This window comes from Euprymna scolopes, chromosome 41, assembly GCF_053919585.1.
Source record: "Euprymna scolopes isolate OS-2025 chromosome 41, ASM5391958v1, whole genome shotgun sequence".
NCBI classification, from domain to species: Eukaryota; Metazoa; Mollusca; class Cephalopoda; order Sepiida; family Sepiolidae; genus Euprymna; species Euprymna scolopes.
Genome location: NC_136522.1, coordinates 61,429,545 through 61,449,568, shown reverse-complemented (window position 1 = coordinate 61,449,568; position 20,024 = coordinate 61,429,545). Strand labels below are relative to the sequence as shown.

At 31.8% G+C, this 20,024-nt stretch overlaps 1 protein-coding gene across 4 annotated transcripts in view; it reads left to right on the top strand.

The window, feature by feature from the left end:
• Positions 1-20,024, top strand: part of LOC145266539 (PDZ and LIM domain protein 1-like) — a 200,352-nt gene that overhangs the window by 109,424 nt on the left and 70,904 nt on the right. For 3 of the 4 annotated variants that reach the window (XR_013864739.1, XM_080122312.1, XM_080122313.1), the window contains exons 4-5: positions 3,067-3,260; positions 6,237-6,403. Coding sequence is in view for 3 of the 4 variants with exons in the window: in XM_080122312.1 (XP_079978438.1) it covers positions 3,067-3,260; positions 6,237-6,403 (361 nt within the window). In the remaining variant the exon portion in view is untranslated. The remainder of the gene's footprint in view (positions 1-3,066; positions 3,261-6,236; positions 6,404-20,024) is intronic. The other variant, XM_080122314.1, reaches the window with a different exon arrangement.

Sequence of the window (20,024 nt, the reverse complement as noted above, 5' to 3'; positions counted from 1 at the left end):
CTAGACGAGTGTTTCTCGTGAATGTTTGGTGAGGGGAGCATAGATTGGAGCTCAGACGAACACTTGCCATGAAAATAACATTCAAGCCGAGACAGGCTTGCAACGTCGCTTCTGTGAGAAAGAGGTTGCAACGAAGGGAAAAGGGCATCCCCCACCCCCACTAGGCTACGAAGTCTGTCAATATTTCAACATAATGATTAAAGTTGACAAGCAACCCTGGTTTCAAGAAATCCAGGAAGATGACGCCCTTCCTGTCCTAGAAGATGGTGCTCATCACTTTGCCTGCAGATGTCCTGAACTTCTTCTTTGCTAAAATCGACGAACCCATCTCCTAATTGTGCTGACATCAACGGCATTGAGTTTGAAAACGTTCAACAGGCATAAGTGAATGTTGATCGGTTCAGGTTTTTTTTTTGCATGGAGGAATTCTATGACTCATCTATGCTTCTGATGCATGTCCATGTTTCTTAGAGTCTCACATCGTCAATATCTGCAACAGAGGGATGAAAGTTTCAGGTCATGAATGCATGTTGAGTCATCATAGCAATGAAATTTGCAATCCATTCTGATCCATTCGGAGGAAATAAAAAATGGGAAGCATTACTTTTGGAACGACCTTCATGTATATATATGTATGTGTGTGTGTGTGAGAGAGAGAGAGAGAGAGAGAGAGAGAGAGAGAGAGAGAGAGAGAGAGTAAATATGAATAAAATTTAATTTCCGCTAATTGAACCAACCCGACCTTACTCGTTAGTCTTCTGACTATGGTTCTCATCAAAAATTCTTTGTTTGTTATTCAAAAAAAAAATGAATATTTATTCATAGAACTTCCCATAGGGTATGATAACAATCAGGCCAGATTGACACGATCTTTACGAAGTGTTTTCAAACCTACTTATTTTTAACATAAAGAATCCGTCTTGTGAACCATTCACGCAGGCGCATTTTTGAAACAGTTGACAAACATAAAGTGTTGACTGGAGGCGGTAGGATGACTAGAGATATAGAGGGAAAAATAGGAACTACTTCCTATAAAGATGGTTGCGATTGTGATGATGTTGCTCCTAGGATGAAATGTAGGATTTTATTATAACGACTAAATGTGTCTAAAATGTTGTTCTAAAGTTACATAAGATAGTGGCTAATAGTTTAGACATAAAAAATTTGCATGTGGCATCTGTTATTACAAACCTATGATACTTTGGTTCAAAGGGGAATTTCTGCAATAAAAATATTGTATATGGAGATTAATACATAAACTGAGACATGTGCATGCGAGTATTATGCTTTTTTCTAAACAGTTCACTTCTTGTAAATAAAAAAAATACTCAAACTGAGATCAAAACCAAAACCTAAACACAGTGAGTCAAGTACGATAACCATTAGACCAGCTTGACAGAGTTTTTATAAAGTGTTTTCAAACCAACTTATTCTTAATATAAGTAATCTGTCATGGGAACCATTCATTCATGCAAATTTGTTAAACAGTTAGAAGATAAAAATCTGACAAACCCCCACCCCACATACCAATTTTTCAATTTTGACCACTTAGCAGGCCCTTTTCCCAGATGAAAACCAATTAAAAAGTTTTCCACGTGTCTGAATACCCTAGATACCAAATTTCAAGCCCGTAGATTAAAAATTTGTAGAGTATATAGGTTGAGAACTGTCCTCACACACACACACATACATACATACACGCACACATGCACATTCTCACTTTTATAGATATATAAATATATAAATTATTTTGTTTCTGAATTTTTGAGATGTGGATTGATTACTCGAGTCATTTGGATTCTTTGAACTACTGTTCTCATCTTGAATGTTATCTTCACAACGTTTCGGCCGATATAACCTCCGACCTTCTTCAGGTGTAGCTTGCTGAACTCAGGAATCTTTCTGTCGAATTCGGGAAGCTGCACAGAATTTCAAGCCGGACCCTTCATTTTATCCACGGCTGTAGCATGCTCCTGGGCAGAAGGGCCCGGCACATAAAATCAACAGTAAGTTCTTTGATATGACAGGGGCACTTTCGAAATAAATGTTTCCGCTTAGAGCACAATTAAACTATGATACATGACTTTTGCATTTTAAACTTTAATTCAACCCATTATGTAAAAAAATGTTATAAAATCAATAGTAGGTCTGTACGGTGCAATGTAGATTACAATGCAATGTGAGGAGACGTGCGAAGTTTCCTCTAGGTGCACCACAGTGGGTCCCCGACTAGAAAAGGCAATCAATCAATTTGATTGAAAAATGGACGATTTCAAGACAATAAACGCATTGGAAGTGTAAAACATTCATTGATCATCATTCAATACGGGGCAACGTCGAGTTTCCCTGATATATATATATATCATTGACATCATTCACTCTTTCATCCCATCATAACGAACGTTTCTGTAAAAGTCTGAGGAAGCTACAGACGGCCAAAAAAACGGCCGGGTAGCTGAAACAATAATGTAACTTAACAGAAAGATACGGTAATAAAAAATAAAACGCATATTTGCTCTACAACAGTATTGAGCACTTTCTTCAGTTTTTATTAATTACCATCTCCACTAAATACATATATATATATATATATATATATATATAATTATAAAATTCTGTGGCCCGTCCGAGCGTACTTGCGTGCTTGCTTGAATCTTGTCTTTGATGATTGAGCGATTGCATCTTTTATGAAAGGGGGATGACAGGTATATATACATTATACAAAGGGGGATAACAGGTATATATACATTATACAAAGGGGGATGACAGGTATATATACATTATACAAAGGGGGATGACAGGTATATATATATTATACAAAGCGGGATGACAGGTATATATTATACAAATAAAATAGTTATTTAAAAGGCGTGTGTTTTGTCGTCACTAGAGCTTATCAACATGAGTGACTATGGCAGGATTCAAACCCACAACCACAAAGCACATAATTGGGTGCATAAACCGTTACACTACGAAGAGATTGTTTGAAATTTATGTCATTATATTTATGTTGCTATTTAATCTATAAATAAATGAAATAAACATCAAATATTTGGTCGATTTCAGGAAATTTGCACCATTGGGAGTAGCCATAATCGATCAGCGAGGCCATTTGGCGCTGGTGGTGGACCTCCATCTCCAAACAGTGGCCCGTCTGTAGTCCACAGCCAGTTCAACACCCCAATTGGATTGTATTCAGCAGAAAACCTTGCCAAGACCTATGTTGATCAAACAGCGTCTGTACGAGATAACGTGGCAAAGTAAGTATACGATAAGAAATTATTATATATATATATATATATATATATATATATATATATATATATATATATATATTAGTGTTGGGACGATTAATCGGAATTAGAATTACAAATCAGAAAAATCAGAACATTATTTCGGGGTATCGGAATCGGTATCAGAATTGGAAAAATTGATGCCTATTTTCCGATGCCAAAACTGAACTTTTAATTGTCTTTTTTTATTTGACTTTATTTAAAGTAAAATCTTTCATTGCTGGTAATAATGATAAAATAATAAATGTTTTTTTATTGATTTTAAAATATCAGTAATGGGGAAATCGATAGATTATCCTCCACAAGTGTATTTTTCACGTTTAGGAAAATATCTGCATATTTAACAAGTGTTTTTACCAAAATCGGGGAAAATAACAATGTTATAGTTAAATATTTAAAAATTTATAAAGAATCGGAGTCGGTAATTGTATCAGAATCGGGAATTTAGCATGCAATTGGTAATTGTATCGGATCGGAATCGGGAAAAATATTGGAATCGTCCAATCAGTAATATATATATATATATATATATAAATATATATATATATATATATATATATATATATATATATATATATATATATATATATATATATATATATATATTAGTGTTGGGACGATTAATTGGAATCGTGAATTGGAAAAATTGGAACTTTTTGGGGCTTCAGAATTGGAAGAATTTGTGCCTAATTTCGAATTCCACAATCGATTCTTTTAATATTTTTTAAACTTAATTTTCCATTGCTTGTACTGGTGATAAATCTGTATTGTTTTTAAGCTATCAGTAAAACTGTTGTGGTGGCACCCACTCATTTAGATATGTGGATAATATTACACATCAATAACAAGACTCGGTTAGTCTGAGTGTGTGTTAACCAGAAGCCACCGAAGGCCGAGCCGAGAGCAGATATGTTCTCCAGCCAAGACTCTCTTAACTGACAACCATTATGTAAATATACTGTAAATATACTTTTCCTAATACACTTCTTATTGATCTACCTTTGTTTTGTTGAGTCTTCATTTGTATTGCCCTATACGTTATTTGGTTCAACCTGCAAACATAACAAAAACTAAACTATATTGATCATAATAACATCCAAATAAAATGTAATTTTTTTTTTTTGCGTAAATTAAGCAAAATAAAACTTGAAACTATATGTATTTCTGAAAGAACCTATCTGATTATTTTGCTAACAGTTTTTCCTTTGATGAGAAGAATTAGCATTCTTTGAAACTCCGCGGATTAAGGATTACCTGACACAACAGTTTTGGAGTATTCTGCCCAATAAAAATAACTAATTGAAACTTCTATTTTACAGCTTTGTTCTTACTATGATTTATCATCTGCTCTACTATTATCACTGAATGCATTGAGCTTTTTTATTTGGTTGGGATTACTATATAAATAACAATATTTCTGTTTGTCTTTTGCGTTGGCTTTTGCCTTGATTAGTAAACTCTTTCTCAAAGCTTCCCGGATACATACACACATACTATATATATATATATATATATATATATATATATATATATATATATATATATATATATATAAGTTATAAATATATATGGCATTTAAGCTACATTGAATATTCCGCCATATATATTTATAACTTATTAACTAGCTCTACCTACGTATTGAGCACTGTTGAAGTAAATACTTAAGGTTTACGCATAAATTTATACTTTCGTATATTAATTTTATGTGAGTAAATGAAGTAGTTTATATATATATATATATATATATATATATATATATATATATATATATATAATATATTTACTGAGTAAATGTTAAACGATAAAAACCTGAAAAAAATGCTCAATGTTACTGTAGAGCAAAATATATATTTTTATTACCGTTTTTTGGTCTGCTTAGATACATACGTTTCCACTACCAGAATCTTAATTAGTCTGCTAAGTCTGAAGAAACTATCGGACTGTTAATTTGATTCTGGTAGTGGAAATGTGTAACGAAGCAGACTAAAAAACGGTAATTATATATATCTATAATATAAAGCTGAATGTCTTTGTATGTATGTGTGTGTGTGTGTGTGTCTGGTCACGAATAGGCTCCTATATGGTTGACTATTTTAAAAAACTGATTGCATATAATGATAGAAGATGTATCGAGACACAGGAATGGGTATGTTTGATCTGGCAGAACGGTGGTTCATTAAAATTGTGGCGTCTGCGTTCGCGCCTGGTCCACAAAGTATGGAAATAAAAAATAAAAAAATTAAAAAAAAAACGTTTACAAGTGTTTTTGATATAGATGTACATAAGAATACTTTGATAAGTATGTTTTAACTTAAATAGGGATGATATAATAAAATTGTGGAGTCTGTGTTCGCACCCGGCCTCCATAGAATGGAAATAGGCTCAAACTTTAATAAAGACTTTTCATATTTATCTGTGTAAGTATACTTTGATAATTATGTTTCAGTTTGAAGAAATATGGTATAATAAAATTATGGGGTGTTCGTTCGCGCCTGACCTCCATAGAATGGAAATATGTCACAAATTTTAACAAGGTTTTTTAATATAGATCCACAGAATATTGTGATAAGTGTTTCAGTGTGAACAGGTATGGTATAATAAATTATGGGGTTTATCTATTTTATTTTTACTTTCATCATATTTTGCTTTGGTTTTGATACCCCTAAATTCGAAGCTATCTCTTTACAACCCTTCCTTTTCATAACCTATGATACTTTCATAAATCAGAGTTCATTTTCTGTAGGCTGTTTTTGAACTCAGTCAACGACGGGTACTTTTGCTAGTGTATATATATATATATATATATATATATATATATATATATATATATATATATATATATATATATTACCGTTTTTTGGTTTGCTTAGTTACACACACACACACACATATATTTTTTTTGTTTAATAAAATTAAAAAAAAAAAATTTGCTTTTAATTTCAGTATGAACGTAAGCGGCCAAACTGTCGGACCTTCTCCTGTGCACCCAGCCTCAGCTCCAGGTGATAATTCTGAAGCATGCAATGTATCACGTGATCTTTTGCCGCATGGTGGCCAGCCCACAACGTTTGGGAGGCTGGAAGATGAGCTTAATAAGAAGGAAGTTGACAGTATGTACACTAACTGCACAAGTATAACTTCATCTGGTTCTTATTTAGGATTCAACCCAATTAAAAAGAAAGAAATACCACAGAAATAACTTTATGATATACGTATCCGTCACGGAACGGAAGTGGTACATTCCAAAAATCACGTAAATTGATCAAGTAGTTTTATTTTTATAAAGAAAATATTTTTTTTAAAGATTTAAAGCAGTTGATATGAAATCGGCAGTGTTACAAGACTGATCACACAAGTTCGAATTATTGTAGACTTATCTTCTCTTGTTTTTTTTTTTTTTTCAAAATAGCGATGGGAAATAGTCCCTTTTTGCTTCCTCATAAAATTTGATTTTCTTAATTAAAAATAAAACTACTGGATCAATTTACGTGATTTTTTTTTTCATATGACTTCTTCATTCCATGATGGGTATGTAACAGCTTAAAGATTTTTCTGTATTTTATTTTTTTTAATTAGGTTGAATTCTAAATAAGAACCCTTCATCCTTTATTGCTGCCATTAATGTAGCATTTAGATTCATATTACAAGAGTATTTGAGTAGTATTTCATCTCAGTTTAATTAATTGTTCAAAAATCAGTTTAACTTAATTAAAATCGCACCAGCAAATTCCTCACTGCGTCACAGTTACAGCAATCGAAAAATTACGATTGACTACTTTGTTAGAGAGAAGAATGAGGGGCGAGGTTACTGAAGCCCGAGAGTTCATTGTTCAAACTCCTCTGCATTTACCAGTAAGATAAATTGGAACGTGAATTGAAGACACTGCCAAGGCTGCTACAAAGAAGGTTGGGTCTCTCTATCCTGCTAGAAAATTACTCACACCTGAGAGAATTCTGTATTTCTACAAATTAATAGCCCCTGAACTATCAGTCAAGCTCCAACTCCTGTCCCATCACCGTTGCATCCTTGTGTCTGTTTTATAAGTACTTTAATGTAATCTACTCTGATGAACTCTTAGTACTAGTGCCTCCTCGACATAAATAACCCAACAAGCAGCAAAATCCCACCTCTTCAATCTACACATCCCAGATGCCAAACAGTCTTTTACTCTAATAGTTTCTTTCCTTGAACTGCTAGACTTTGGAATTACCTTTCTGTTTCCTGCTTCCCTGACTGTGCTAAGATGCAAAGTTTTAAATGTAATGCAAAATGACGTCTCGCTACTCAACTCCCTACATAGTGCACCTTTAGGCATGGTCCGAAATAGTAGGCCCGTATGTTCAAGAGGCAATATGTCTTGTGTGGGATGAATAAGGGTTTAAAAAAAAAATGAATTGAAATCGTACGAGCAAATTCCTCATTGTGTCACACAGCTACAGAGATTTAAAAGAAAAAAAAAATTAGGATTAACTACTTTATTATAGAGAAGAATGAGAGGTGGGGTTATTCCAGCCTGAACTTGAATGTCTGTATATGGAAACTGGAATATGATATTAAGAATGAAGGGTACACAGAGTGAAACTATGGAAAATCTACTTCTAAAGTCAGAGACTTGGAGGAGGCAGAGGAAGAGGAGGAGGAGCAGGATAATGACGATGACGACGATGATGATGATGATGATAACTAGCCCCAAAGTTACCTAAAAGTCTTGCTGAGTGGTTTCCAAACGGAGGTCTGGTGTCTATACAATCATGTGATCAAAAAGTAAATCTTTACCAAAGCAAGAGTTATCGAGATGAGGAAAGCTCAACACTGTTAAGAGGAGCAAACAACAATATTGAATGAAAGATGAGGAATAAAATTCATATATTACTTTGTTATATCATCAGAACAATAAAGAAAAGTTAAAGGGAAAATTAAGAAAAAAAAACAAACTCATTAGACCATGGCATTTCGAAGTTAAATGCTTCTCATCAGAAGAGAAGTGCCAGAATCGTACAAAATGCAAATATAGGAAAAACTGGCTGCATAACATTTAAACATGAAATCTGAACCAAGGAATAGGATAAAATGGTGAATAGTAATTAAAAGTAGATACGACATATAAGGGTAAATCAGAAAGGTAGTATATATGTAGGTAATAAAAAACTTTCATAATGATCTACATATATATATATATATATATATATATATATATATATATATTGTAATTACCTACATATATACTACCCTTCAAATTTTTTTAACAAGAGCTTATAACATCTATTCATACAGATAGATTTCCTGCTTTTCAAAAGAAATAAATAAAAATAAGGAAGAGTAAAAGAAGGCTATAGCAATGCAGGGAACCGGGTGTTAAAATGATATGTGTAGACAAAAATGGATGAACGAAAGAGGGTCTTATAGAGCTTGTTTTTTTATATATTCATTTATTTTTCATTTAAATATACATAGGCCAGTATAGAGCTTGTTTTTTTTTTTTATCTCTTCATATGTCCATTTATTTTCCAGATTAATCATAGATACAAAGTAGTAAAATAGACTTACTGTTTGAAATAACCAGGGTGGTAGAAATCTTGGATATTTCGAGAATATAATCTTTTTCAGAAAAAAGGAACCAAAAGAAAGGTTAAAAAAAAAATGGAAATTATCATAAAACCAGAATTAAAAAAAAATATATAAATAAACAAATAGTTTGACCAAACATTAATGGCAGTGAATAGAGTATGTTTTTGGATTCTTAAAAATGTGTTATCAAATTTTGGAGCCAGGAACGAGTCGGAGCTTGGTAAAAATGAAATGGATCTAGATCATTTTAATTATCCAGACTACTGCCCTCATCTTGAGTGTGGCTCACACAACATTTCAGCCATTGTAACCTCCGACCTTCTTCAGGTGTACCTTGTCGAACTCAGGATTCTTAAGACTTCTACCTGGTCATGGCTGATTCCCGAGTTCAACACAAAAATTCCCCAAGTCCCATGATACACTTGAAGAAGGTCGGAGGTTACATCGGCTGAAACGTTGTACAAATAACACTCAAGATGTGAACAATAGTCCAAATATACAAAATAGTGCAAATTATTAATCCTTATCTCAAAAACTCAACTATAAAATGAATTTTTCAACCTCAGATAGAGAGCATTTATAGTCATCTACATACAATAGTGTTTCACTGTATTACAGCTTATCAGTGCGGCTAGACTAGCAACTACCTCAAATAATAATAATAATAATAATAATAATAATGGAATAATTCACATCACCTTTCAAACAAGTCACAGTAGTCATGATTCTTGTTGTAAACCTCCCCATCCCCTCTCCTTCTGCACACACACACACACACACACACACACACACACACACACACACACACACACACACACACACACACGTGTATATATATACACAAACAAGTATTACATCGGTTTGACATTTATGTTTTTTTTGTAATTACGGGATTTGGCTGGCTGCTAAGATGGGTCTGCGAAATTACAACATTTAAACATTCTCTAAACGCCTAAGCTCTATTTGTTTATACAAAAAACATTGCTTTGTATGCTGGCGGTAGTTTTTTATTTCACTCCCCAATATGTTCAACCCATATATATATATATATATATATATATACTAGCTGGCAGCACAGCGTTGCCTTGTCGTACAATACGCTTAAACATGATATTTTAATTTATGCAGATTGCATATGTATTCTTATAGAATCAATCCTCTGTTGAATATGATATATTAAGAAGACTAATTTGCCTGGTGGACTAATTCGCAAAACAAATTAAAAAATAAAAACATAATAATGATAATGTTGTTCATCAAATTCTATTTTTGTTTGCTTACAATATCACGTCAGCTGATATTTAGGCTTGACGATGAATGCCCTGGAAAAGTCATTTCTGATTAATGTTTATTTTTAAAATATGCAAACGAAGAAATGATTTGTGGCGATTTTAAATGGTACCTTTTCTTTTATCATAAACTGAACTCATTGATAAGAAAAAATTAACAAAATTAACATAAAACAGCGAGGTACACCCAGGCTTAAGTAGGAAAAAATTCGTTCTGCAGTCGAATACTCTACCTCTGACCTATACCTCCAAATGATAATAGTTCCGTTTCTTTTTAAGAAGAAATGATTTGCTGAGAATGAAATCCAGAATTGAAACTCCACTGTTTAGGTGACAATCAGCGCTTCTCACCATTATGATATATGGCTGCTGCTAAGATGGGTATGCGAAAATTACAATGTTTAAACATTCTCCAAACACCTAAGCTCCATTTGCTTACACAAAACGCTTTGCTTTGTACACTGGCAGCAGTTTGTTATTTAGCTCCCCAATATGCTCAACCCAAGATAGGGAGCATTTATAGTCATCCACATACAGTACTGTTTCGCTGTATTACACAGCTCATTGGTAGGGTAGTGAAAATTGCACTCACAACCCCGGTTTATCGGCTAAGTTCCAGATTCTAAGTTGTCTGGTTGTCCTTATGCTAAGTCTACAGTTATTACAATTGTGGAGATTAATTGTGTCCATTTCCCACTGCTTTCTTTTTGCGGTTCAGTCTTAGGGCTCTGCAAGTATTGATATACCCCGTTGCTTCTTTCAACATACTCAAACCATGAAAGACAGTTTACCATCACTCACTTTCTGATTAGCAAAAAAAAAAAAAAAAAAAAAAAAAAAATCAGCAAAGTGCAGCAAGCTAAATAAAATGGCAGAAGATATTGCATCTATGTACCGTCTGAATGATTAATCAAAGTGATTTTAAACATGGCTGAAGTAGGCATAATCATGATCTTCCATGGCAGGCTGTTCCAGAAAGCAGAAACATAGATAGAAAATGCTGTCTTTCTTTTGTTTAAATGGAAGCAATAATGGTATATCTTCTGTAGGTTACTATGGAGACCGTGGTTAGATGTTGAGATGAAAAATCCCTCTAAAGGTAGATAAATTATTTTAAAAATTAATAAATAAAAATTGTATATGGGTAAAAATAAGTAAATAAATAAATAAACAAATTATATAATAATCTAAAAAATAAAATGAATAAGTATATAAATAAATATATAAATTATTTACCAAATAAATCAGTAAATAAATAATAAGTAAATAAACAAATAAATAAATAATTAAATATTTAAACACGATATCTAATAAATACGCAAATTATATAATAATCTAAAAAATAAAATAAATAAATAAATAAATATATAAATAAATATATAAATTATTTACAAAATAAATAAAAAATAAATAAATAATTAAATATTTAAACAAGATATCTAATAAATAAGTAAATATATAAATTATTTAATAAATAAATAAATACATAAATAAACACATTATTTAATATTTAAACAAGAAAACGAATAAATAAGTAAATAAAAAGTATATAGGGAAAAATAAATAAACAAATAAAAATAAACAAATTATTTAATATATAAGCAACTAAAGAAATAAATAAGTAAATGAGTAAATATATGAATTATTAAATAAATAAGTAAATAAGGAAATACGTAAGTAAATAAATAAATAAGTAAATAAATAAATAAGGAAATAAATAAGTAATTAAATAAATAAGTAATTAAATAAATAAATAATTAAATAAATAAGCAAATAAATAAGTAAATAAATAAGTAAATAAGTAATTAAATAAGTAAATAAATAAGTAAATAAATAAGTAAATAAATAATAAAATAAATAAGTAAATAAATAAGTATATAAATAAATAAGTAAATAAATAAGTAAATAAAGAAATAAGTAAATAAATAAATAAGTAAATCAGTAATTAAATAAGTAAATACATAAGTAAATAAATAAGTAAATAAATAAATAATAAAATAAATAAGTAAATAAGTAAATAAGTAATTAAATAAATAAGTAAATAAACAAATAAGTAAAAAAATAAGTAAATAAATACGTAAATAAATAAGTAATTAAATAAATAAATAAGTAAATAAATAAGTAAATAAATAATTAAATAAATAAGTAAATAAATAAGTAAATAAATAAGTAAATAAATAAATAAGTAAATAAATAAGTAAATAAGTAAATAAGTAATTAAACAAATAAGTAAAAAAATAAGTAAATAAGTAAGTAAATAAATACGTAAATAAATAAGTAATTAAATAAATAAGTAAATAAATAAATAAGTAAATAAATAAGTAAATAAGTAATTAAATAAATAAGTAAATAAATAAATAAGTAAAAAAATAAGTAAATAAGTAATTAAATAAATAAGTAAATAAATAATTAAATAAATAAGTAAGTAAATAAATACGTAAATAAATAAGTAATTAAATAAATAAGTAAATAAATAAATAAGTAAATAAATAAGTAAATAAGTAATTGAATAAATAAGTAAATAAATAAATAAGTAAATAAATAAGTAAATAAGTAAATAAATAAATAAGTAAATAAATAAATAAATAAGTAAATAAATAAGTAAATAAATAGGTAAATAAGTAATTAAATAAATAATTAAATAAATAAGTAAACAAATAATAAATAAGTAATTAAATAAATAATTAAATAAATAAGTAAACAAATAATAAATAACTAATTAAATAAATAATTAAATAAATAAGTAAATAAATAAATAAGTAAATAAATAAATAAATAAAAAATAAACAAATTATTTTATAACAAAAACATATAAATAAACAAATTATTAATATAATAAATAAAATTATTTAATATCTAAATAAACAAATAAGAAATGAGTAAATACTAAAATTAATATTTGCTCAATAAATAAATAAATAAATAAACAATTTTTTTAATAAATAAGTAAATAATAATTAAATAAATGAACAAATAATCTAATGAATAAGTAAATAAATAAATAAGTTAATAAATAAGTTAATAAATAAACAGATTATTTAATACACAAACAAATATGTAAATACACAAGGAAATAAATAAATACACAAACTATTTAATTTCTAAAAAAAGTAAATAAATACATAAATAAATAAACGGTTAAATAAATAATTAAGCAAATAAAACAATTAATAACCAACTAAATAACTAACTAACTAAATAAATAAATAAGGAAATAAATAAAAAAACTAATGGTCTAAAAGATTTGATCAATCCTACTAAATTCTTGGCTCTGAGATTCTAATAACCATTTTTTTTAAATTATTATTATTATTCGAAATTTTGATTTTCTTCTTTTTTATTTCTTTATTGTTTCTTGTTAATTCTGTTTTCTTTTTTTGTTGTTGTTGTTGTTGTTGTTGTTGTTGGTGGTTTTTTCCTTTGGTTCTTTGATACGACAGGAACGCAGTCTGACATTAATGTTTTACCTTGATATAGCAGCACAACTGAACCATAATACTTGACCTTTGTTATCAAACTTTAATTCAAGCAAGAAATTTTTCTGAATTTATCAGTTTGAAGGCGTCATGCAGGTGTAAGCCATAAATGAATGATTTATTTTTTTTTTTTACGTGAGTTATCACGTATAGCGATATCAATATCGTCTGCTTTTGATTGGGGTCCTTTTAAACTTGGGACATTTTATCTCCCTGGATGATTTCAGATTACCGTAGACACGGAGGTCAACAATTACTTCAGTGGGGATTTATGAATGAAATAATAAAACTTCCAATCGGATGTTAACTCGTTGACTATTACATACAAAGAGTACAAAAAGCGTCTCTGCGCATCGGCTCCACGCACCTTTCAGCCGAGAAAAAGAAAAAAATAGTAGGACTTAATCTGGCTAATGGGAATCGTGCGCACCTAAAATAAAATATGAAAAGTCGGCATCTTGTGGGAACCGATTGGGAGAGATAAATAGCCGAAGTTTTGAGAACCAAGGGAAGAGAAAAAGAAGAGTGACCTAGTAAACAAGAAACAGAAGACAGCGTCAAGCGAGAAAAAGATCTACTTTCGCAGTTAAAGCTGACAATACTTCTCTGCTAAGGATTATCACAAAACCATCTTCTATAATATAAATCTCACCTGTTTGTTTGTATGTATGTATGTATGTGTGTATTTCTCCTAGAAAGGTTGCCTTCACCACGGCTTACGGGAGCCCTCTCTTTTGGGGTAGAGAGGGCTCCCGTAAGCCGTGGTGAAGGCAACCTTTCTAGGAGAAGCAAATCTTTGATTTAAAAAACCATAAAGCGGAAGACCAGTACCCGCATTAAGCTGGTCTGCAGTTTAATTTGTTGCTGGCTATCTTGCTCTTGCTTGTTGCTGGATCTCAACATTTTGAACCGAGAGAGAGACTTAGCTGTCATACAAAGCTAAGACTCTGTAACATCATATTTGTATAGATACTCCTTCAGACATTTGGGCTCATGGATTTTAAATGTCTGAGGGAGTGGCACTCGTCTGACAAGACGTTGCGATCATCATCATGTATGTATGTATCAATCATCATCATGTATGTATGCCTAAAACTTTCGACAGACGAAACGGATTTTCACTAGATTGGTATTGTTTTGAAGTACGACCCTTCAGAAGACAAATATCGAAAAACTGGTTAAAAACATTAATTTCTTCACTCTCAACTGGGCACTTTTCTACAAAGAGGGGTAGTTTTTTTTTTCACTGATATTTTCAAAAGTCATCCCCTCTTTTCGATCGACTCGCCTTAATTTAAATCTTTGCCACTTCCAGTTTGGCGATGGACGCAATGGCAAAGACGTCAGTTTTTTAGGGTTTTTTTTTTCACATTCTTTTTCTCCTTTATGGTACAAGTTCGAGCCTGCCTGCCTGCCTATTACCACCTTTTTTTTTTTTTTTTGCTTAACACCCACCTCCGGGCACCCAGGCAACGCCGGGCACCCAGGCTAGTCAAAAACTAAAGAAAAGATATTTCCCCTGCAAAAAAGGGGGTAAGTACTCTTAAAAACATTCGTCTTTCAATTCCTTCCTTTCTCTTTCCTTCCAAGTATGAAACCGGACTTTTTTAACAGTCAAATTCAGACCAAACTTTTATTGTGCATAAAAGCCACCGAAACGTTAAATGTCCATTGTCGGTCTTGTTATTTTTATATGGAGTTGTTATTGCATGTTTTAACATGTAGCAAAACCCATGGATTAACTGATGCTCGTTGAGGAAGATCTCACCCATATGCATCAAGTGGCAGTTTCACATTATTATTATTTTTTTTTACTTGGAGGTCACCGCTTATTAAGGCCTAGAAGCCACTCCAGAACAAAAGGTCATGAGTGTTTAGGTAGATGGTGGAACAACACCGTAATGATCAGCAATGGCGGAACTTGGGTCGGGCTTAATTATACAAGAGGACAGCTCAACAAGAACTTATTTAAATTTGACCTGGAAACGACCATGTTGTAGTTAGCTGGGAAGCAACCACACGGTATTGTGTTCCTCAAGGAAAAAGCTATACATTTAAACTGGGGCAAAGTGAAGATCCAAGTGTTGGTTGTGAGAATGAAAGTTCAGATTTTAGTAATCGACCATCACCTCACCCACATACACATACACACATACACATACACACATACACATACACACACCACTCGACCATGTACTCCAGGTCAGAAGAGAGAGAATCAGCAAGATTTTGATGGTCAATATTCTTTGGGGAAGTGACGGTGGTCAAGTGGTTAATGACACGGACTGACAACCTGGGTGTCCAAGTTCGAATCTAGCTCGTTCCACAAAAATCACTTTCACTTAGGATGTTGGCAACCTTCACGTTGGTCCTCCCGTAGGTACTTGATCTCTTTCTAGAAAGAATTCTGACTAGAAAGTATCGGGGAAACCAATGCCAACAATTAGAATCTTTGGATTCATATGAGATCCTGATGATGGTGATGATGATGATGATGATGATGATGATGATGATGATGATGATGACGCCGATGGTGATGATGACAATGACAATGATGCTTATGATGATAATGACGACGACGATGATGATGATGACGACGATCACAACAATTATGATGATGACAATGATGTTTATGATGATGATAATGATGATGGTTGGTTGTTTTTGTTTTACTGCATATCAACCTTTTTCGGGTTATTTAATGCCGAATCTAGTTATTTTGAGGAACGATTTTTAATGGAGTATATATATATATATATATATATATTTTTTTAAAGTCAGATTCTATTTAACCCATAGTTGGAACCCTAACAGGTACTACCACTCCGGGTCAGAGTGGACCTGGGAGCAATGGCAATTAAAGGGTGGCTCCACATTCCCCAAGGCCCGCAAGGTGGGGCCTCACCATCGGATATAGTTTTAGGTCATATCTAGGACCGATAATGATGATGATGATGATGATGACAACGATAATCAAGACGATGATTATGACAATGACGATGACGATGATGATGATGATGATGATGATGATTACGATGATGAATTCTCATCAAAGTGCTGCCATAGATGGTTGTGCAATCCGTAAAAGATTAGAAAATGGCTATCATCTGATTTTGACGCTCTACAAATTGATGAATTGGAAGTCATTTTTAATTTGAATTTTAAAAAAAGTCAAGTGTTACGGTTCATTTGTGCCCTCGAACAAAAGAAAATATTTGTTTTATTACTCGCCGCTATTGTATCAAAGAACCTTTTTTTTTTTTCCTTTTTTCTATAAAAAAAAAAAAATTGAATCTTTTATTTGATTCCAATTTTACATTAAAAATTTAGGGGGGTAGGGGATGTTTTATTTTGAATTTTATTTTAGAGAATTCGTTTTTTTGTTTTTGAAAATTATTTTTTTGTATTTTCCTTTTTTTTTGTTTTTGTTGGTGTGTTTGTTGTTGTCATCACATGTAGGGTTTTAGGGTTGATATCTTTCATTTTTTTTTTTTACATTTTTTACTTTATATATATATTATTTTATGTATACACATATACAATTTCATCGGGACATATAATATTTTATATATAGATTTTTAGCATTTACTTCAACAGTGCTCAACACGTAAGTAGAGCTAGGTAGTAAGGTCTGAAAATATATGGCAATCAAGCTACACAGTATTTTCCACGTTTCATCATTGTAAGGATTCGTCAGGCTAAAAAAACGAGTCCTAATGAGGATGAAACGTGGAAAATTTTGTGTAGCTTAATTGCCATAAGTTTCATTACTAATCTATATATATATGTAAAAATACTCGTCTATCTACAACAACTGTCAACAATTTCCCTCACTCCCTATCTGTGCCTAAAACTAAACAAAAATTCCATGAGCAGAGTTTCTTTTCCATAACTGTCTGTCTATGGAATACAGTACCAGTTAACTATAACACTGTAATTTTCAAATCTAATATAAATAAATTACTTTTGAGCATTCCTCTTAAATAATTAAGCCCTACCCAAGTTCCACCGTTACTGATCATGTCTCACCATCTACCTAACCCTAATCCTCATCCATCAACGATCCCTGAGCCTAAATAAGTGGGGATTTCCCCACCCAAGAAAAAAAATTAATATTTCCACACTTATATATATATATATTTATTTATGACACACTCACGACCTCAATTTCCACTCGATGAACTTGACCCCAACAAAACCAATGGTAAGACAAACTAAAGTTAGAAAAAATAATAATTTAAAGATATATTCCACTTCCAGCTCTTGGGAAGAGCATTTACTCTTGAAATGGCTCCCCCAAATCGTCTCTTTCCACAAAATTTCTGAAGAGGACATAAGAAAATCGTCCAAAACGCGTTAAAATTATTTCAATAATTGGAAAAATAAAAATATCAAATAATAAAACAAGTATATAAAAAACAGGACAACTGTTGGTGACTCCATTCATATATATATATATATATAGGGTGTCTTAATAAAATGTATACACTCTTTAAATGACCATAAAACCAACATTTACTATAAGAAATAAACGTTTCATACATCAAAACACTGAACAAATATAGAAACCAGCTAATTATCAAAAGTGTTCAAATTATTGGCCATTGTGGTCCATGAACAGCTGACGATGCTCACTGATTGAATTGAAAACGTTCCTAATCAGTTCAATTGGCTTGTTGACACATTTTTGAATAGTTGCTTTCAATTCATTCATTGTAGCTCGTTTTGTGGTGTGAACCCTGTGTTTAGCATGCCCCCCCCAAAAAAAAAGAGAAAAATCCATTGAAGAGGGGGGGCGGTGAGCGTGGACAGTACTCGATACTTCCTCTTCGTTCTAACTATCTGTTTCGCAGGTGACTATCAAGATATACTCTTACGTAATGATGATAGTGGAGAAAGTGCGCCATCCTCCTGGAAGTGGCATTCTTTTTTTCTGAACGTCTCTTGGGAACGTGGTATAGCGTTTTCATGTAGCAAGTTGAAATAATTTAAAGAGTGTATACACACACACACACACACATATATATATATATATATATATATATATATATATATATATATATATGTATATGCAATTATTTCCTATTTGTGAGACATCAGCCTTGGTTCTTTGTAGTTTGATGACTGTACCTCTTTGAAGGCGAGCTGTGGAGGAGATCGAAAGCTTCATGTATCTTCAAGTGACAATTTTACAAGCACTGGCCGAGAGAAAGATGAAATCAGCATTCATATTGATCTGGCTAGAACCTCATTTGTCTGTCTCTAAAAACAACTTTTGTCTCGTCAGAAGATAAGACGATCAATGACGTTGCGATCTACAAAGTCATGCTCAGAACAATTTTTCTCGATTGAGGTCTTCGATCACTACTGCCTGTCATATCTTGCGTGTCCACCTCTCTGATCGGATCCGCAACTTGACCATCTGCGCTAAATGTAATATTCTTAGCCTGGAAAAAAACTCTGCTCAAAAGGAGGATCTGGTAGTTCAGTCATCTGTTGCACCGATCATCGGATGAGGAATTCATCCATAAATTGGTAGCACCTAATGCATCTACTGGTTGGAGGAAGCCACGAGGTGGCCAACTCAAGGCATGGCTTGCGACAGTAAAGGCAGATATGGAACTTGTATCCAGTCTTCATGTTTTTGGTGTTTGATGCTGGAATTGTGAATGACTAGGTCACTATTGTAATTGTGAATGACTAGGTCACTATTGGAATTGTGAATGACTAGGTCACTATTGTAATTGTGAATGACTAGGTCATTGACTCTGCTGCTGATCATCGAGGATGGCCGGCATTATTGCGGGATGTAGTTAACTCCATTAGAGTCAGCTGAACCCACCCCAGGTGAACGTCGCAACAAGTCAAGTTGGATGACTATACCCTTTGTTGACAAAAGTAGACCCATCGCACAGTCGACCATTTGCGGCAGTTTGCATGATTTGGTTTGATAGATTTTCTTGTATGTTACATCATGACTTAGATCCTGAGTTCGGATATGTCCTACTGATGAGTCCAAAAGAGGGTGAAACTTGAATTTAGGGCTTTTGATCTGTGGCTGTTATGGTTTCTGTGGGTTTTGATGTTGTCTTATTGTGGAAATAATTATATAGTATCTGACATTAAATATATATGCATATATAAGCACAAAGAATTAATAAAACATGTTAAAAACACTTCAAGAAGAGTTAAAAACATATTTAATTTTCAAAAAGGAGACTCCAGTTAAGTGGATTGTCAATATATATATTTGCTGGATAAGATACTCAAAAAAGAAATATTGAGGTTTCTTTAATTCACGGAAATTCAAAGAAAAGATATTAGCAAATGAGTATTATAGTGAAGCTATGAATTTGCTGGTACTGGCATAAATTGAAACAGCATTACACGAAAAATA